The 21,240-nt window shown below is 44.4% G+C and overlaps 1 protein-coding gene across 4 annotated transcripts; it reads right to left on the bottom strand.

The window, feature by feature from the left end:
* Positions 1–1,188: 1,188 nt before the first annotated feature.
* On the bottom strand, positions 1,189–20,794 carry CBR4 (carbonyl reductase 4). Of its 4 annotated transcripts, XR_009008606.1 has the most exons (6): positions 20,396–20,782; positions 18,713–18,833; positions 17,840–17,976; positions 14,997–15,131; positions 6,611–6,754; positions 4,039–6,358 (listed from the first exon to the last, which is right to left on the bottom strand). XR_009008606.1 is itself a non-coding variant. In XM_007192659.3 (5 exons), the coding sequence occupies exons 1-5, from the start codon at positions 20,535–20,537 to the stop codon at positions 3,854–3,856; spliced, it is 714 nt and encodes a 237-aa protein (XP_007192721.1). In that variant the 5' UTR covers positions 20,538–20,774; the 3' UTR covers positions 1,189–3,853. The 4 variants fall into 4 exon arrangements, 3 of the variants coding, with proteins under 3 accessions (XP_007192721.1, XP_057404391.1, XP_007192720.2); XM_007192659.3 differs by lacking the exons at positions 4,039–6,358; positions 6,611–6,754 and adding an exon at positions 1,189–4,032 and having other exon boundaries at positions 20,396–20,774; XM_057548408.1 differs by having other exon boundaries at positions 4,039–6,754.
* Between the last annotated feature and the right edge of the window lie 446 nt (positions 20,795–21,240).

A 21,240-nucleotide genomic window follows, 5' to 3' on the forward strand; every position in this document is an offset into this window, starting at 1 on the left:
CTCGCGCATGCGCATTTGAGGTCTCCTCTTAGCGGCAAGACACCTCAACTCAGCCTGGTTAAAATCGAACTCGGCATCTTCCTTCTCCCCAGAGTAGCCCTACGCGCTGCTGCCTCTGGACGAAGGCTTCACTTTTAGTTCAACTATCCTGCCCCAGAGAAGCCCCTCCCGACCTTCCAGAGCAGCTCAAATCCCCAGCAAGGGCAAGAGGATTCAATGGCAACAAGAGCTCCTCGCCTTCCCGTGCTCACCTCAGCTGTAACCTGACGTTCGGTGATGGTTGAAGGTCTGCCTGCCCACGACCCAAACCAACTAGCCTGTGGGCTCCAGGGAACCAGGGTCCGTTTCCACTATACCTCCCGTGACTAGCAGTGTCTGGTGTGCAGTAGGAATGAATACTTATTTAATGAAGTAATGAACACTGTGCATCACTGAAAATTTTTCCTAAAAGCACCTCCACGTTTTCCTCACTCCGCCCTACCCACAGCAAAATTCCCAGGGACAGGGCTCCTGACTTGTGTTTAAATTTGGGGGAAAAAAATTCTCCAGGTGATACCGATAGCACCCCCGTTTGGATCATTAGTCCAAGGGTTCCAAATTAAACTGGTGGTAATTCCTCCAAGTCAGTCATGTTGCCTAAGAGAAAATAGTTGATTGGCTTAGCATTTCAAATTCAGTTATAAATTGAAAGTAAGCATCAAAGTCAGAGATAAATGGCCAAAAAAGGAGTCACAGAATATTCCAGGATGTGTACTGAGGGAACAGATGTATCGATATTTCAATGACCCACCCCTCCCTCCACTATAGCACAATGTAATGACTGTTGATCTTGAATCAAAACATATAAAAGGATTTATCAGTGTAGTTCTGGGATGTACCAGATGTTCTCAGAGCTGAGCGGGTAAGGTGGAGGAATCAAAAGATGTACAAGACATTTAGTAGGTATTCAACCAATATTTAGTGAGTTATTTAACTAAAACGAAAAGAATGAAAACACCGTATGGTTTCTACCCTCAGGAGCTTGCAATGTAATTGAAAGATAAAATTAATATAAAAGAAACTTAAAAATTATTAAATACTTCGTAGTATGTCAAGTTAGGGCAGTGGTAGGACCTTTCAACTTACACATACTTCCATCTAAAAAGCTTGGAAAAATGTTTCAGCAGTGTAAAGCATAACTCTTGAATGTCCAGAGTAATCTTCTCCCTTTATTCCAGATAACAGAAGCATACACATTAAATCATCTTCTTCACATAAATTATTGCCCCGAAATTTACAACATATAATTCTCTCTTAGAAAGCAGTTTAAAACCCTCTTATAAACTGAATATGGGGGCTTCCCTAGTGGCGCAGTGGTTGGGAATCCGCCTGCCAATGCAGGGGACACGGGTTCGAGACCTGGTCCAGGAAGATCCCACATGCCACGGAGCAACTAAGCCCGTGCGCCACAACTGAGCCCTCGTGCCACAACTACTGAAGCCCATGTGCCTAGAGCCTGTGCTCTGCAACGAGAAGCCACTGCAATGAGAAGCCCGCTCACCGCAACTAGAGAAAGCCCGCGAATAGCAACAAAGACCCAACGCAGCCAAAAATAAATAAGAAAAGCACAAATTTAAAAACGTCTCATGCAAACACGTTAACACTGGCTTTAACCATAAACCATTTCCTAACAAGTACTCAACACAGACTGGATTACAGGCTCCTAAGAGCCATATAAGAGCTGCAGCTGAGTTATCCTGTTAAGAGTTCACTGAAGTTCTTGAATCTCTGAATATGAGCAACAGCTGGCAACCCATTTCAGCACCAGGATGAGAGCACGAAACACATCCCACCCGGGCGGTGGGCGCCAATGGAGACGTCACCTGCGGGGCGGGGGCGGCTGGCTGCACCTGTTTAAGGCCTCACTCCACCTTCCAGAAATTCCATGTGGGCGGGAGCGGGTGGACGCTTCAAAAGGGGTCATGTCTTGACGTGTGAATATACACACTTGAAGGTTAAATCCATCCGTAAGCCACACCTCAGCGCCATTCGTTCCAGTGACACCTGCTTCCTTGCCGACCACCAGCCGAGGCGGCCCCACGGGGTCCGGAGCACGGGAGTCTGAGGAGGGCGCTGGCCCGCGGCCGCCCGGCAAGGCCTGCGGGCAGGCGGCGCTGCAGAAGCGCGTGCTCCGTGCGCAGGACGCCGGACACCGCCCCGACCGCTGCTTCCCTGCGAGCGCCGGGCACTGTGCACGCCTGAGCGCGGTCTGTGCACCGCCGTGCCTGCGGTGAGCAGACCGTCCGGTCACAATAGTAACTTACACTTAACTGGCTTGCTCACGTCCTAAACAGACTTCTCGAAGTAAAGAAGGCTATTTTGAAGATCAGTGCAAAAGAATTTTTAAGGAATCAGGAATCTTGATTTGGAACACAGATTTGACTTTGTTATTTTACTTTTATTACTCTGCATTTATTTAATATATCCTATTAATACGTTTGCACCTACTTTCAATATAAAATTAAATCTGTTTACATAAAATCATTTCGGCTTCAATAAAACTGTAAAAAGATTGCTGTTTAAGGTGCAATAAATATTTAAAACATTTTAAAATGACAAATTATAAAAATCAACATGAATCCAGTGACATTTAAAATGATCACGATATTCCCCACAAAACAGTTCAGTGCAAAGTAGACGTCATCTGATGTTCTCACTCACAGTTTGTGTCTTCATCTCTAACCTCAGGCAAACATCTTCTTTTAAGACTAATGCATAACCTGTTCCTTGTAAGACATTTAACTCACTGTTACTGCATATTTACTTATTTATGATTGTTCATAATTATTAGTTTTCTAAAATGTCAGGCAAGAATATTATTATTGCTGTTTTTAAGTAGCCTGCTAAACTGTTTTTGTGGATTTAAAAAAACAAAACACTTCCACTTCCTAAGTTGATGAGATCTACGCAGCTCACAACTGTACCAGGTATTAAAACAGTAAGGGTTAACCCTCACCATCTTTGAGAATTTCCACAGGATGGGTCAACTGTCCACAATTGCACTGGCAGTTTATTGTGCCCAGTGGCTCAAGGAGGAGCAATGCCACTCAAAGAAACCAAACTCCACATTCATTTTCAACCTGTAAATCAAATGACTGTCCAAGGGGCAAAAGGGATACAATGTTTAACTCTAGCAGGGCTGCTAAGGTATTGACACCTACCCATTCCCTGTAAATACTCTTACTTTGGCAATGGCCTCCAAGGTTAACTTCTGGAGTATTCAGCCTGATAAAACGAAATAACTAATGACAATTAGACCATATAATTTTTCCCACTTTTGCCATAAAATGTATAAATTAAGATAACATCTGTTTATATCACTTGCAAAATGCCTATACAGTCAGCCCTTGGCATCCATGACTTCCACATCCATGGATTCAACCAACCACGGATAGAAAATATTAAAAAAAAATTCCACAAATTCCAAAAATACATTGCATTTCCACTGTACTTCAATTATTTACACAGCGTTGACACTGTGTTAGGTATTATGCATAATCTAAAGATGATTTAAAGTATATGTAGGTTATATGCAAATACTATGGAGGCTACGGTATGTAAGGGACCGGAGCATCTGAAGACTCTGGGGCTCCTGGGGCAGACCCCTGTGGGTACCGAGGGGCGACTACACACTAACACTGCTGCAGCCTGGGAGGTACGTGTCATTTAGAAAGCACAGCTGGTCACACACTGTCCTCTACAGACATATTCTTATAAAGATAGAAATCAACATTTGTAGCATCAGTAGGTTTGATTAGCGAATGCAGGTATAACAATATGTGCCCTTGACTCTAATAATAGCCATATTAGTCGGCTACATGGTGAGCTGCAAGCCTCCGTCCACCACCAGGACATGCCCTGTAATGTACGGAGACTCTAAAAGAAACACGACTGCATGGGCCACATCAAGGGGGTCTCCAAACCTCCCAAGAAGGATGTTTTTCTTTAAATGTTCTTCTTTCAAGTCTTTCGTCATATCTGTATGAACAAATCCTGAAAGAGAAATGTTTGCTCATTTAGTTGAAAAGGGCAGACACTAAGACACTTGCTCAATTTCAAAAAAAAAATAAATTCGCTGCTGAAAATTTGAGATGATTAATAAACCTTGTTTAGGAAATACAGAGTTTTGCTAGCAATCAGTACTCAAGTCCTCATTTTTTATTCAATTTAACCCAATGAACATTTACTGAACACTAAAATATTTGACCCAACTCGTAGCACAATATGAGTGGATAGATATAAACATGAATAAAAATTCCATTCCTTAAGGAACCTGTAACCTAGGGAGGAAACACTCACTTGCACCCCTAATTATAACAAAAGGAACTTGGGTGAATATCCTGATAGAGGTGAACACAAAGAACCACACAACTGATTAATTTTCACTTGATTAGGGGTGGAGTGGGGGAGTAGAGGGAAGGAAAGCATCACAAACGTGGTCACATGACCTGATTTGGCAGTTCTGACAAAAATTAGTTTCATGTGCTGTATCTAAGATAGCTGATGATTAGAAAGACCAGTATTTCCAATGTTCCTATAAGAAAAGAATCTAATGTAATTATCCAATCCTGATGCAAGTATACACAGAAAATTTTTAAATTTTAAAGTTAACACGGCAGTGCTGTGTGCAATAAGGCTTGCAGAGAACATGTTCTCAAGTAGCAAGAGCTGTAGTTAAAGTGACATAATATATGGAGCACCAGTTCTAAATGGTTCATAGCACCGAAGAACTGCATATCTATTAAGGAAATCTTGTGAGATTAGTCTGATACATATGAATACATATTACCAATAACTTCTATAATCAGCATTCTGTACGCTACTCATCATTTAGACTTAAAAAAAGAAGGCAAAGTACAGCTGTGATGAAACCGCGTCATGGGTGCGCTGTGAGCGTAGCTCCACCTACAGGAAGATCCCAGTACTGCACGGGCTGCGGCTACCCAACAAGCAGGGTCGCAGGGCTCCCGGATCCGAAGCCTCTGGATACACTTCAGGGTCAAAGGTGCCTCAGAAAAGTGAATCAGGAAGAGAACGCACTTCACATGCTTACAACGTCGACTGAATAAATCACGAATCTAACATTTAAATATCCAGGTCATCTTCTCAAAGAGTTCATGATACAATTATTTACTCTAAGGTTGTTTTGAATTCTAGCAAAATTGGCATAAAATATTTCCCCACTAACTCTCAACCCTCGGCAGAAAATCAATGATGCATTTTAATCTTAAAAAACAAAACAGACCTCAATAAACTACAGTAAAAACGCGCTGCAAGAAAGACCTCGTGACTACCGGTTAGCTCAACTTCTAGGTGGCTCTGCTGACGTCCTCTCAGAGGTGGCATTTCGCGGCAAGCAGAGCACTGGGTGAGGACACCCCCCACTAGCTTCCGTCCCCCGCTCTGCTGCACTCTGCAAGCTAACGGCTGGGCACCACGCACCACCTAAACTGCAGGCTGCTCCTGTCTCGTGAAACAGGGGCAGTAGACTGAGAATGGCAGACGTCAGCTCTGCATAGCTTCGACTCCAGGATGAAGGTATGCCTCGTCACGGGTCGTCGTATTTCCCCTCAAAGGCCCTCAGTTCTTACCCTGCAGCCGCGTGGCTGGAAGCGCTCCTGCTCAGCAAGCACCGGGCTGTTACGCAGGCTGTGCTGAAGGGAACTGAGGTGCCCTGCTTCTGGGGGGATGTAAGGCCACACGGTCTGTGAGAGGCCACCGGAAGTGTTTTCACCCTGGGAAAAAGGCAGATCTGGAACAGGGCGCGAGGTGCTGGAAGGCAGACCGCAGACAGGAAGGGAGATCCAGGCAGTGAAACGGGGAGAAGGCAGACAGGCCTCTGCCACGGAGATGCGGCCGTGGGACAGACCTGGTCCTCCAGAGAGCCACGGGAGCCAGCCACCGCGGCAGACAGACTGACACACGCATGCTCCCGACAGGAGACAGGCCTCGTCCGACACCACGGCCTGGACTCACGTCCGTGAGGGGTCAGATCTGTCGAGGAGAGAGCGGAGCCCGCGGGTCCAGCACCGGGTCAGGCTGCTCGGGCCCCCGCCCCGCGGGCTGGCTCTCCCTCCACCGCTCCCACCGAGGGGAGGATCAGGGCGTCATTTCACAGGGGGAGTTCCACGGCCTCTCCCACTGGGAACGGACAGCTGGACGGACAGGCCTCACAGGACAGCTGCCGGCCAGTGCTGGACCCTGCGCTGAAAGCCTCAAAGTGCAGTGGGGGGCGGAGGCCAGGCTGAGAGGGAGGGAAGCCGTCCCCAACGCTGGCTTCTCCTCCTGGACCATGATGTCGGATACAGAGAGCAGGAACCTGTCCCAAACGCAAGCACCGTCCTCTCACTGTCAGCAGCTTTTTTTTCTTCTTCTTAAATTAATAGACTGTATTTTTTAGAGCAGCTTTAGGTTTACAAAAAAACTGATCAGAAAGTGGAGGGAGTCCCCACATACCTCATATCACACCGCCTTCCCCGGGCACCCCCCAATTATTAACACCCTGCCTTAGCACACTGCATCTGGTGAACCAACACTGACTGATACGCTATTAAGTGAAGTCATGGTTTACCTCAGGGGCCGCCCTTTGCGTTGGACAGGTCTATGTTCTGACAAATGCATCTCATCACGTATCCACCACTACAGTCTCGCGCAGAGCAGTTTTACTGCCCTAAAACTCTAACTGCAGCTTCTTCAAATTCATATATATCGTCCCCTAATTTATCAGAAATCAAACAAAAACATGAAGTTAGTCTCTAGTGATAAAGTAGTCCAGGCTCTACCAAATTTCTCTATCATTTTATGCTACAGCTCATGAATTACATGATCCTTAATTATAAGTATATCCACAACCAGGGCACTGCATATAAAGTCTCCTAGACTCTCTATCAAATCTCGTAGGACCTGAGCAGAGATATCAGTAGTTTGTAAACACTGCACACACCCGTTTTTGTGCCTGTGTTGTTTCTCAATTTATGATCTCTCCTCGGCCCCAGAGGACGCCCCCCCCTAGCGTTCTCCCACTTCATTTATGAGGCTCTGGAAATGTCACGTTACTACTCATTTGACCACATACATGTTTACAACCCCTTCAAGCAGGGTTACGAAAATTACAGACTGCCAGCCGGCGCCGCTGTGCACAGGTGACGTCACTGCGGGCCGCCTACGGGAGTCAGAGGCTTCGGCGGGCTGCAAAGCGGTCGCGGTCACGCCGTAAGCCAGCGAGGTAACTGAGCACAGGCGCTCGGCTAACTGAGAACAAGGACGCCGCTGCCGCAGCTCCACACCCGTGATGACACGCTCAGCGCACCTCTGCAAGACAGGAGCGCTACAGGAACAGGAAGCTCTTTCTCAGAAAAGCAAGTGTGCGGTTCTTGTCCAGCGAGAGCTTGTATTTGGTCAGCTCCCAAGGAAATGCACTTCCCTGACCCATTTCTGGCTAGCTATAGAGTATAAATAAACAGCATCTCACTTCCATATGACTTGGTCACTATTTTACTTTTGAATATTTTGATATACAGCAGAGAGCTTATATTTAAATAAGACGCCAGGACTTTAGCCAGTTTTAGACACCAGTGCTACCAATTGTGGGATGTGCACTGTCTGATATGGCTCTCTCTTAGATGTCCATTCTCTGATATAAGTTCCTAGGACCTAGAAGGAATTAAAATAATCCCAGACACTTTTTTAGGGAGATAAAACAAGGCTGTTGCCAAAATCTAGACCAAGATTTTAACCAGAACAAATTTGTATGTCCTAATATTATGCTTGTAAAAGTGTACAGGGAAGCAGTGTAAAAAATCAACACCACACTGAACAGCACACAACAGCACCTAGAGCAATATCTGTTTTAAGTAGCTTCAAGCTTCTGCAAGAATCTGCCAGCAAGACTTTGTCCCAGGAGTAAACATAAAAGCTCTGCAGCTAAAAAAAGGGGGGAGAGGGAGCAAAACACTTAGGGTACCCTGTAGGAATACATGACTGCTGTACCATCTGTCCAGATGTTAAGTGCACATACCCTTTGAGCCCTGGCAGGTTCAGTCCCAAGATGACACTCATATATATATATACTCACCCATGTGCAAAATAAATCACTTACAAGTACTGTCACTGCATTACTAGTCGGACCAGCAAAAGATCAGAAACAACCGAAGTGCCCAATGAGAGGCACAGGTTAAATGAATTACGGTGCACTCATAAAACAGACATTATTGTCTTTTAACTCAGCCATTAAAAATAGCGAAGCAGTCACAAAAGACCACACTTTGTATGACAGAGACAGAAAGTAGATGAGTGGTTGCTGAAGGCTTGGGAGATTGGTGGGAAATGGGGAGTGAATGCTCACGGCTACAGGGTTTCTTTTGGGATGATGAAAATTCGATGTTCTCAAATGTATCACGGTGATGATGGAACAATTCTGTGACTACACTAAACCCACTGAATTGGACACTTTAAATGGGTGAATTATGAGGTATGTGAGTTATATTTCCAGAGAGCTGTTATTTTAAAAAGTGAAGTAGTTCTCTATATGGAATCAACTCCAAAATAATTGTTCTTTGAGTAAAGCAAGGTACAGAACATTGTGAATAGTATGATCAATTTGTGTTTTCTTAAAAATATGTAGTGTGAATGAAAAATGTTGCCTGCCATATCAGTAAACAAAGGCTGGACTTCCCTGGTGGTCCAGTGGTTAGCACTCTGTGCTTCCACTGCAGGGAGCACGGGTTCAATCCCTGGTCTGGGGACTGAGATCCCACAAGCCTCGGCGCCAAAAAAAAAGTAAACAAAGGCTGTTGCAGCCATCAAGCCACTACAGCTGCCCCCAGTGGTGAGCCCTGAGGGGACTCAGGATGGGACAGATAGGAAAGCACACGACACTGGCCCCAGAGAGCTGAGGTGCAGATCAAAGGAATGATTTCAGTGAGCCCAGACTCTTGCATCTTCCCATACACAGAAAAGCGCTAAATTCCTTAACTTGAGATGCCTGGTTTTCTTTAATTAACAGTCATCTTTTGATGTTCCAACTACCTGGGCTTTGTTGCAAACACTCCTCTACATCCTGGCTCCCCGCTTACCTCTTGGGAGCAGCCCCTCGGAGCTGTCTGAGAGGCTGCCTCCCAGGCTTAAGTCCTCAGAAAGTCTGCCAAATAAAACCTAATTCTCAACTTTTAGGTTGTGCTTTTTTTTTCAGTCGACAGTATATATATATATATATATATATATATATATATATATGCTCTACTGACTTATATATGAAATACAGAGAGAACTAGCTGACTGTGGTTGGTTGCCTCTGAGGAAGGAACTGAATGGCCGGAGAAGACTCACTTTTCACTCTATGCCTTTTTGTACTTTTGAATTTTGTACATATTTGTGTTATCTATTGAAAACACATTTTTAAAAGCAATGCATCCAATATAGTTTCAATTTACCAAATATTCTGTTTCTCATATTCAATATTTTCCAATCAGTAACATTTATCCATGATGAGAAATTTATAGTTAATGTAATACCAAAGCTTAGCAACTAATTTATCTTTAAAAAGTTAAAAATATTAGGCAGCAAATGATAGCCTAATTTATTATTTTGCTTGTTCCTTGTTTTTTCCTATTATGATTTGCTTTTTAACTGTTTTTAACTTAAATGGAAACTCCATTTGCAGGTGACGAGGAAAACTAACATTAAAAATAAACATATCAATTCTGATGTTTATCAACTCTGTTAAAGGATATGAAGAATCTAGTTGAAATTACTATCTAAAATAAAGTTAATAAATAATCCATAGACTCGATTTAATGCTACCATTTCAACTTGTACTTTGCTTCTAATTAATGAAGCATATTCACACCATGCTTGTAGTGCAGCCAACATAATATATTACACTACAGCCAAGATAATAAAGGTCACCCTACTCAGTGTCCACATTTTTTAGCAACAGGTTTTTTCTTTCCTTCAGTGTAAACTGCACTAGAAAGTAAGATCTTTAGGAAAGGCTATACAAACACACATCCCTAACACTCATAAAATTTCCCTTTATATACAAACTGGATTTGCACTATTTAGCCTGTTGCCTTGACAACTAATTAACCCTGACAAAATTAAGCATTCCTTCTCCAGCGTTTCCACGGCATCACAGGGGTACCTGCTTGGCATTCATCACATGGCACTGTAATCATCTGTCCATACACCTGTCTTTCCCACTGTACTTCTTTCCTTGTGGCAGAAATAGCTTATTCGTGTTTGCAGTTTTGGAGCATTGCCAGCCCTCACATACAGGGGACACTCAGGAAGTCTGCTGAACAAATGATTAGAATCAGGAGTAGGAACACTTGCACTACCCTGAAACCATCCAGCTTTGAGATCATCGTGACCTAGAGTTAACTCTTCATCACCCACACTACTGCAATCCCTAAAAAAGAGGGAAGCACATACATGCTGCCCCAAGCCACAAATCATCTACTCTATACATGGTTAAACTCGGCTAACAGGAAAATCAATCGGGCTGCACAAAGCACACACACACAGAAAGCAGTGCCAAGACCACAGTGCAGCTTTGAGATTTTCTTTTTTTCTTTTTTTTCCCCCCAAAAATGAATGTATCTAAATCGAGTCATTTATCAAATGTTCATGGATTTGGAATGCTTGAACTCAGCTGGTCTCTGACTAAACAATGAATTGGGACGAAGGAACACCGTAGAGCAAGAGGCCTGCCAGGACATTCCAACAATTCCCTGGTCCCTGCTGGTTCAGCACTGGTGCCAAACACAACACCAGCTCTAGGGCCCACGGAGCATAGTGGCCAGGGTGGACTTCAGCCTCCTCCTTACGAGCCCCCAGCGGGCCAGCCCCAGTGCCCACAGCAAGCTGGGACAAAGGTCCCACGGCGACTGGCAGAGACACAGAACACTCACTGTCCTCAACAACCCACTAACCAAACCTTCTATCACACCAGCTAAGAAGTGATGATGTAGATTTGAGTTTTAGCACTTTTTTATTAGTCTCTTAACTAATCCAGGCGATTTTTATCAACTAGTAATTTGTCAAAAGGCAAATAATGTAAAGGTAAAAGTTATAAAATTGGAAGATTCCAGATATTTTAGACAGAACATAATAGCAAAAGGACAAAGAGACCTAAATCTTGTCATGATATAAAACAAATCTAAGGGGTCATGATTTTCAAGCCTTCCTTAGCTGGTAATCAAAAGATAAAGCTTTTGTAACAGTTCCACCAAAAACTAGCTGTGGAACCTTGGGCAACTCACTCTGTCTCTTGGGGCCCAGTCTTCTCAACAGTTAAGATGACTGGAATAAATCATCACTAAGATCCTGTCCACCTAACATTATCCCATAATCAGTGCAAAATTTAAAAATAAAGATCTTATATAAAATATAAGGTACAAGAAATTTTTTTCTAGGCACCAGTTCATTACTTGATTTTTTTCGCAATCATTTTAGAACTACTCATTTTAGAACTTTTTCTGATCATTTTAGAACTATTTCTAATCATTTTAGAAGTATTCAGGTTCTAAACTACTCCTATCTATGAGTATCAATTCACAGGCTAATGAAAGGCTTCCTTCTCCATAAAAAAAAAACCATAATCAATAGTTATTTTAATAAGTTTTAGATAAACACACAAATGTGTGTACGTCTGACAAATACATAAGCATGTATGTTTGTGGTGTGTGTGCGTGTGTGTGTGCGTGCACTGACATGCATCTGGGCTAGGCAAAGTGCACACTTTCTCACGCCGCCACACTCTCGTGTCCCCCGTGTGCTGTGAGCCACCCCAGCTCTCTGTCTACACCTCCAGGGAGCAGCTTGGGACCGGCTCCACTGCCACACAGCTCACACGAGAACCAACAGCCGGATATCAACCTGCTCAATTCGTGGACTTGTCAACTCTTTTGGGAAAAAAAAAAACAACCAGACTAAACGTCAGCCTTGGACAGGTCTTTCCTACTTTTTTGCTTATTTTGTTATCTGCAAATTTGTACAAACATATAAATGGTTCTACTCTCCAGACAAGTGATTTCTGAGGTTACCGCTGGGACCTGAGACTGTGTTTGGAATACTGAACTGCAATGTTTCCTTAAAACTAGAGTCTACTTTGTTACACAGGTCTGCTTGTAAATTTGTGGAACCCCAGATATTTGAGGCAGCTTCCATAATTTTCATTTTGTATTTCTAACTGGACCAGTACTAACTTTATATGTGCTTAACTGGTTTGTACACCTTGGGACGCTACCTGGTACGTTTCTGACTCATCTTAGAAGCACCGTACTTAGTACTAACACTATCAGTGGTTCTGGCCTAGTCCGACAGGACAGTGTCAGGACAGTCACGGAGACTTTGCCTTCCACGTTTGGGAGCACCTGACACGTTTTCACGTACATACTCTGAAGCGCTCGCACCTGCTCCCACCATCCTGTGGACTCCGTGCACCCACAGTGCTGTCTTCTGGCGCCTGCGTGCTCGCTGGCTGTTTCAGTTACTCCCAGGAGCCTCAAAACGTGTGGACATCAGAAACGGAGACGTGTGTCTAAAACTGGAGCTTTGGGGCAATGTAACCTTTTTGAATTGCGCTTCAGCAAAAGTTTTTCCTCCTAATCCTGCACCTGTTCTGGTCCAGGCGGAGGCTGGTTCTGCAGCTCTGCCTTGAAGGAGTGCGTCCCCAGTCACTCCACCCCCTCTCCCTTCTGCCCTGAAGGTCACTCGGCACACAGTGGAAATCTAAGTTTAAAGTGGGACTTCAGTCGTTTGTAGAATGCTTTGTGTTCATGGGTGCAGACCGCTACCAAACGGAATAAACTTGGTTACAAACTGGGGCAACTAATTTGAAAAGCAACAAACCAGCTGTAAGTTGTACATTCGAATTTATTTTAAAAGTCTTAGCACAAGTTGGAGAATTTCTTTAGCCTTTAGCAACCTAAACTATAATCCTAAACTATCATTCTGTTTCAATATTTTCCCATTACCTGTAACAAACCAACCAGGCTAAATTGGCTTTGCGTCCTATTTAATCCATCAATACTTTCAACTCGTGTGGAACGCCCCTAGTCAGCACAGTGAAAGGAACAGGTGCACTTTATAACACGTCCCCCTCGCCTTCTTCAGGAGGCTCTGACTGCCGTGGCACTGAGCCCACATCACATTTGCTTTGTCTTCCAGGTGATCTGCGCCCTGCTGGCTTGGTCTTCCTACAGGCTTCACAAGAACACCAGTGTTCCTGATGGATTCTCCACAGGCGGCCAGCTCTACTGCGAGCTCCCCGCTCCCCGTGACTTCTACTCCTGAAGATTCGTTAAATTGCCACCTCTCTAACCACCTTCCCTGTTGGCCACTCCCAAACAGGTCGGATTTTAGCAGCCTGAGTTCCTCTGAGGAATACCTCCTGCACACGGGCTAGAACCTGCGGGGGCCGGCGTGCGTGCCCTCACTTCTGTTGCCACGTGCCACCACTGCCCCCCCCCCCGCACCATCACACAGCAGGCCTCAGAGCGCCCCCTTCGCTCGCTAAAGAGGCAACCACAGCTAAAATCACTGTTACAACCTACTACTTCCCAGAGTGACTTTTCAAAAGACGTTTCTTCCTCCTGAGTCTTTGTAAAATATCTTTTTTCCTTCAAATTCTTCTTTGTGTTGAAATTCTAACGTGAATAAGGGGTAGCTCTCTGGGGCACAGTGACACCCAGTGAAAGGCATCTTCTCCATTTTGAAAACAAACATATGTGACCTCTGATCATTCTTTCTCTGTACAAACACTGGCTTTCTGGAGTACAGGCAGACCTCGTTTTATTGCACTTTGCAGACACTGCGTTTTTTTACAAGTTGAAGGTTTTTGGCAACCCCGGATCAAGCAAGTCTATTGGCGCCATTGTTCCAACAGCATTTGCTCACTTCATGTCTCTGTGTCCCGTTTTGGTAATTCTCAAAATATTTCAAACGTTTTCATTATTACCGTATTTGCTGTGGTATCTGTAATCAGTGGTCTTTGATATTAGCACTACAACTTGACCACTGAAGGCTCAGATGATGGTTCGCATTTTTTAGCAATAAAGTATTTTTCAATTAAGGTATGAACACTGTTTTTATAGATATAGTGTTACTGCGCACTTAATAGACTATAGTACAGTGTAAACATAGCTTATACATGCACTGAGAAACCAGAAGGTTTGTGGACTTGCTTCATTGTGACATGCACTCTACTGCCGTGCCTGGAACCGAACCAGCAGTGTCTCTGAGGTCATCAGTACGTCAGTTATTGTAGGGGATTACTGCATGAAATGCGCAAATGACATCATCTACATAGCCTTGTCGGATTATCTCCTCTGGTTCACACTGTTATTAAAAGCACACTGTATTATAGAGCTATTCAGATATTTTAGATATATAGATGTGTTATTTCTTTAATCTAGACGTATGGAATACACTAGGTAAAAGATGCATTACTTGGAAAGTTCTGCTTTGACAAACTGACAAAGTCTAAATTAACAAAGACTGCATCCCAGTGAGCAGCAAATCAACGAAACGTCCCAAGAAGAGGAGAAAGACAATGAAAATGGCAACAGTTCTCCAAAGGGACACAACTTGGACCTGTTCACCTGCAGGGTGTATGCTACCAGTACTCCCCAGCCCACTTACTTGAAATTCTTACATTCAGCTCTTGAGAGTTCTTAACTTAAATACAACTGACTTTTAAGTGAGAAGTTTCTCTTGTGGTTTTAGTACAGATGCAGCGTCCCGGCCCCCTGAGTCCCGTCAGACCGAGGTCACGCCCTCCTGGGCGGCGCTGCTCCAGGGCTGAGTAACAGTGCGGGTCCCCTGCTCCTGTCCCAGCACCTCTGAGAAGTGCCTGATGATGATGACGTACTTACAGACACAAAAACAGTCTTTACTGTTATTGTAAAAAGCCACAGATGCATATAAATTAAAAGAAAAAAGAAGTTCCCACTGACCTGGCGCAACTACATTCACTCTAATTTTCTTTCTTGCTACTTCTTTAGCAAGAGCGCGTGAGAATGCAACTAGCCCGCCTTTGCTGGCGCTGTACACGGATTGGCCAGAACTGCCTTTTACACCTGCAACGCTTCCTGGAAAAAGAAATGAGAGCAAATTCAAACCAATTAATGCGGTTACTATTCTGAATGTTCAGATACTCTGCAGTAAACAAACAAGGTACAAACTATTCTACCCTGTCCTTTGCTAAAATTAGGAATCCTAACCATTGTCATTTGAGTAGTAAGACTTAGGGTCTGAGTCTGCTCAGATACACAGAGAAAACAGGATCCTAAAGAAGCTCACGGGAAACCCTGAGTGCCAGGCAGGGGTTGAGAACAGATCCATTAAGTGACAGGAACCCATTCTCATCTCTGAGGAGGTCAAACATGATGAAAATTCTACAATAGTTACAAAGGCTTCCAGTAGGAAAAGGTTAAAACCAGAAAAAAAGTCAGATAAAGTCTGATTTTATGATTCTACCACACACATAAGGAAGTATTTATTTCCACCTAAAAAAAAATAGTTCATCTGAGGATAAATCTTACTAAATTTCAACTATTATCAGTCTAAATTAGCAAAGTTTCAATTGCAAACTCTCTGTAAAATTGCAATTTAGTTACCTTCAGTGATGTATTAACCTGTACTACCTACTATAAAGATTCTTGGGTGGCTTCATTTATATGAATATGAAAGAATAATTTGTAATTCAAGTATCAATTGTATGGAAATAAATTCTTGCAGAAGAGAAATTGGGGAAATAATTTTCTCCACCAGTGACCTGTACTTATGATATAAAAATTAATCAAGAGCATCAGAAAATTTTTGAGAAAGTAATTTAATTTTAGAAAAAGAGAACATTCCAAATACTTCTCAAATTATAATCAACAAGTCCAATATTAAAATATTTAACCACGTTAGATGTCACATGCCAGCTAATGACAAAGGAAGAGAAATATGAAGCACAGAAAGAGAGAAAAGACACATCAGACACAGGAAATGCAGGTGGACACAGAAAGGGGTTTGGAGAGAAAGAAAAACAAGGAGAGACACAAAAAAGAAAGAACAACGCAGGCTTAAGAGGAAAGGCCGAGCATGAGGCCGGAGCAGCTTTATTTCAGGCCATACGCTACAGTTCACCTGTCAGAGTGATAACTTCGGAAACACAATGGACTTTCTCGCAGTTTAAAGTAGTCCCCTCTGTGATAAGAGTCCCCTAGTTTATTTTCAATACTCTATTTTTATTTACTTTCAGCAGGAGTCTAAAAGTTTGCATGTAAACAAAGGACTGATATGGGCTTTTTATATATATCTAAAAGGGGGATATTTTAGAGTTAAACAAATACACCCCACTTTATCAGGTGAAACATACAGGCCAGTGTACCAGCTTACAAGAACCCAAATCATATCTGGCTGTGTTAGATGGCAAAGGTCAACTCATTTACTAAGCTTTTATAAGAAAACTGACCTCTCACATTTTTAAGGGTAAATGTCAAAAATGTTCTACTTCTTATTAGCACAGTATTCTTTCCTTTTCTCATTTTCAAAAAAGAAAAACCCTATATTCTGGCTTAAAAAACCCTTATATTCTGGTTTAACACCCTATATATAAACCCTGTGTTCTGGCTTGGAAAGACAGCTCCTGCATTAGAAAGAACAGGGTCACTGACTTTCACAGAGCAGCACCCCCCTTCTGTGGCCTTCTACGGTATCACCACTTAAAAGGCAGATGGCATGCTGCTATTTTCAAACTGTCAGACTGAAATACAACTTCAAGCCACTTTGCATTTTAAGGTCTATAGGCACATTCTACAGTCTGTCTGCCCTTTGGGCAGGTGAACTGAAGACTAGTAGTTACTTACATCCATCCTAAAAAACTGAAAAGGTTATTCTCTTAAGTAAACCTCCTCTTAGACCTCTGAACTAGATTTATTAGTGACCCATGCAACAGCCGTAGAAATCACTTTTTAGCCCCCAGTATCAAAAAGTTTTTAATTTCTTGGTCACAGTTTGAAAATTCGGTTTCACATAAAAATCAGGATATTCGGACTTCCCTGGTGGCGCAGTGGTTAAGAATCCGCCTGCCAGTGCAGGGGACACGGGTTCCATCCCTGGTCCGGAAGATCCCACATGCCGTGGAGCAACTAAGCCCATGCGCCACAGCTACTGAGCCTGTGCTCTAGAGTCCGAGAGCCACAACTACTGAGCCTGTGCTCTAGAGTCCGAGAGCCACAACTACTGAGCCCACGTGCCACAACTACTGAGCCTGTGCACCTAGAGCCCGTGCTCCACAACAAGAGAAGTCACCGCAGTGAGAAGCCAGTGCGCCACAACGAAGAGTAGCCCCCGCTCGCCACAATGAAAGCCTGCATGCAGCAACGAAGACCCAACACAGCCAAACATAAATAAATAAATAAATATTTTTAAAAGTTAAAAAACCCCAGGATGTCCAATTTCTCTTAACAAATCCGAACAGCTGGCCAAAGTGCACCACGTTTGTGCACATCAACCACCTGCTGGATCGGGGCCACTCCCCACTGGGCACCTTCTGTCATGAACCACCTGGCTCGTGCTGTCTCTTTCCCAGTACCTGGTGGTGTCACTCATATAACACCTGCTTGACCACTAGGAGAATGTACATGGGTGATTCCTGTTTTACCAGTTAATCAGTTAATCCAATCCTTTTTCTACAGATAATAAAGATACATTCCGTCCAAGTTTCACAAGTAAATATGTTCCAAATTAGTTGATAACTTTCTTATGGTACATGAGATAATAATAAATCCACAGAGGTCAGACTCACCCACATTCACAATGGACCCTGTCTGCTGTTTAATCATTGTCTTCACGGCAGCTCTACAGGTCAGCATGGAGCCCAAGAGGTTAGTATGAAGCTGAGATAGCATATCTTCGGCGTTTGTCCTTACTAAGAGGTTATCCCTACCAAAAAAACAAAAACCATGTAATTTAAAATTGGGATAAAACAAAACAAATTAAGAAGTCAAGAAATATGTAACATTTTTCCTGAATGCAGAATACAAGAAGTGCTTTATATTTGAGCTAGAACACCTAGAGAGCACATTTTAAACTTGGTTTGAGGCACTAAAATAACAACTGATAAGCCAGAAAGGATCCCTTGGAGGACAGGCCCTGACCCCACTCAGGTAGAGGGGCACATACCCCTAACTGCTCAAAGTAGGGCCATGTGGCCAAAATAGCTTGAATGAAGTATCTGCCACACTACGCCTTGCTTAGAAAGTAAATTTTTATATTATTCTAAATATTCTGTCCTAAATTCATTAAAAAAAAAAAAAGAATACCCACTCTGATTCCATTAATATTAACTGAGAAAACATATATGGTGGCAGAGGTCAGGACCATGGTTACCTATAAGGAAGTACTAATTGGGAAGAAACTGAGAGAGCCTGCTGGGGTTCTGGAAAAGTTCTGCAGCTCAATATAGGTGGTAATTACAATGTTAAACCTGAACTGTACCCTTACTATAATCTCAATATAAAAGAATGAAAAGTGTGTGGATTGACAGATCAAGTTTCAAAATACACAGTTCTTCTTCCAATTAGAAGTAAAACAAGTTAATTAATATGTTAACTCATAGTAATCAAAGACATAGAAGGAAAAAAAGACATATAGAAATGTACTTAACTTTGTGACCAACCTGTTAATTCCAGCTGCATTTACCAAGAAATTAACTCGACCTAAGTTTTTCTCTATCTCTTCAAATGTATTTTGAACATCATGTTCTTTGGCAACATCACAGCTCAATGCCAAATGATCTCCTACATAACAAAATTAGATCAGAATTACTTATAACTTGAATTTAAAAATGATTCAATACACATTTGTCAAGCATCTACTATGAGCTAGATCTGTTCTATCCAGAACATGAGATAAAACATGATTATTTCCCCGATTCCTCATTTCATGGAGTTCAGTCTAACAAACTGGATGGGGGGCAGGTGGGTAAAAAGAAATAAAGTACTTTGTATGATTCATCTAACAACATTTATAGCTTTGACACTGACCCCATGCTATGCAATTCAACAGTTTTCTCTGTTTTATATTCCTTTTTTTGAAACTTAACGTCTAATTCAGTTAGGTTTTTGATGGTTTCCTGGCCCTGAAATAAACTCTAGGATTTTTTTGTTTGTTTAACTATGTCACATATATTATAATGATTATTGTTCAAGCCTGACCATTAGGAGAGATAAGACAAAGCAGGAAGCTGTTAAAAAAAAATGCTAAAACTTTTTTTACTAAAAACAACTCTTACCTGCTTTTTAAACATATCCACTTTTTTTGAAATGTTTAAATACCAAAAAAATTACACTTCAAAGAAAGCATTCTTTATTTAATAATACACCTTTTTAATACTCTAAACTGTAGATTTTTTAAAAAACTAAACAATTGTTTATCTTCTGGCTAACCTTGCCTAATACATTAACATTATCTCCTTAAACATTCGAAGACAGTAGGTCATCCGGGAAGTGACACTTTCTGGGTGGAAACCAGTCACTCATGGACCACGTAATTCAAGGAAATGCAAGGCCCCAGAGCATCTGCCTCTCTCTCGGCTCTTATCTGAAGACATGCTGGACCCACAACCCCTGAAACCCAACCAGCAGATTTCATCCTGTCCAGCCAACACTGATGGCGTGGGGTGACCCAGAAGGACCCCCACGTTCTCGCCCCTTTGAATCTGAGCAAGAAGCATGGCTGAGATGCTCCCTGGTCCATAACGTACCCGCGGCCCACGTAATCACTTCGGTGAAGCCGTCGGTGACGTTCCTGTAAAGGTGCCCCCCCGCCCCCGACGGTGAACCAGGTGCCCCAGGTGCCCCTGCTCCCGGCCCGCCTACTACCTCAACAACAGCTGCGAGCTCGGACCCTCACAGCACCCTGTCTCCCTACCCTCCAGAAACTGAAATTCGCAGAGCAACTGACAATCCATTCCTAATAAACGGGGGGAAAATGGAGTTTAAGTGCAATAACAAGGAATCCGGCGGAACAAATCTCATTGTCCCTTGGCGATGGTCACCAAAGCAACGTAGTGACGTCAGTGCCTTGGACACAGGAAAGCAGACCGGGTACAACCAGGACTGCAGGGGCGGCGAACGTCTTGGGCCGGCACTGCCTGCGCATGCGCACACGTACCAACGCGCAAGAACACGCAGGCGCGCCGGGAAGCCTCGCCAGACCGCGCCGCACCTGCGGCCCGGCGCCCCACACGGTGAGCCTGACCGGCCCGGGGAGGAGGGCGCCCACGACGGCTTCTCGGACCCGCACCGGCCGCGGTCCACACTCGCCGCGCGGAGGTGGGGCGCCTCCGGTCGGTACCCACCGCCCAGGTCCCCGGCCACGGCTCTGGCCCCCTGCAGATTCCGGGCGACGATGGCCAGTCGGTAATCTCTCTGGGCCATCAAGCGGGCCACCGCCCTGCCGATGCCCCGGGAGCCTCCGAACACGGCGCACACCCTGTCCATCTGGGACGGGGAGCCGCAAACCCGGAAGACGAGGCTACAAGGGCCGACCCTTCCCACCGGCCTCTCGCCTTCACACCACGGCGGCTACCACAAACCAAAGCGCCTCCCCAAGCCTCCCGCCGCCGGACTGGAGCCCGGGAGGGCGGAGGCGCCCAGAGCGCCGCGTCAGCACGTCACGTCGGCGCGCCGACGTCAGTGGGCAGGGGCTACGGGCGCCACGCCCTCCGCGGACGCGAGCGTGGGCGGGAGAGGCCAGGGGCGACAGAGAAGGGACGCGACAGCTGGCGGGAAGGGGCCGCGCTGCATGCTGGTACTTGTAGTCTCGGTGCCGGCGGAAGGGCGCGGGAGCGGTGCCGTGGGTGAGGTGGGGGCTGCCCTGCAGTCGGTGGGCCCTGGGCTCCGGCTTTGCCAACACCCTGGACGCTGGATGTTCCGTCGTAAGATCAGGACCATGCCGGCTTGGGACACAGGGACCACAGCGTTAGGACCCGGGATGGACTCTCCAGGTTGTGTTTGGCTGAGACCTGAGGTCCTCCCGTGAAGGAGTGGACACCGGAGTCAGCGTCACAGCAGACCCTGGTCTTCCTGTTGTCCTGCTTGGCTCATGTGCCCCACGCAGGGTGAGGCCTAACAAACCAAACCGTGGGCGCGTCTGGAGCAGAGAAATGTTTCGTATAGGGCCGTAAGAGGGAAGAACAAGCCT

Source organism: Balaenoptera acutorostrata, chromosome 6, assembly GCF_949987535.1.
Source record: "Balaenoptera acutorostrata chromosome 6, mBalAcu1.1, whole genome shotgun sequence".
In the NCBI taxonomy this organism is placed as follows: domain Eukaryota; kingdom Metazoa; phylum Chordata; class Mammalia; order Artiodactyla; family Balaenopteridae; genus Balaenoptera; species Balaenoptera acutorostrata.

What these genes read in the sequence shown, in the direction of transcription:
- CBR4 (XM_007192658.3), bottom strand. Translation starts at nt 20,537, where the DNA reads ATGGACAGGGTGTGCGCCGTGTTCGGAGGCTCCCGGGGCATCGGCAGG. An exon ending in AATGCAGCTGGAATTAACAG is followed by an intron (nt 17,977 to 18,712) that starts GTTGGTCACAAA and finishes TTTTTTTGGTAG; the next exon opens with GGATAACCTCTTAGTAAGGA. An exon ending in AGTGAATGTAGTTGCGCCAG is followed by an intron (nt 14,911 to 14,996) that starts GTCAGTGGGAAC and finishes TGTGTCTGTAAG; the next exon opens with TACGTCATCATCATCAGGCA.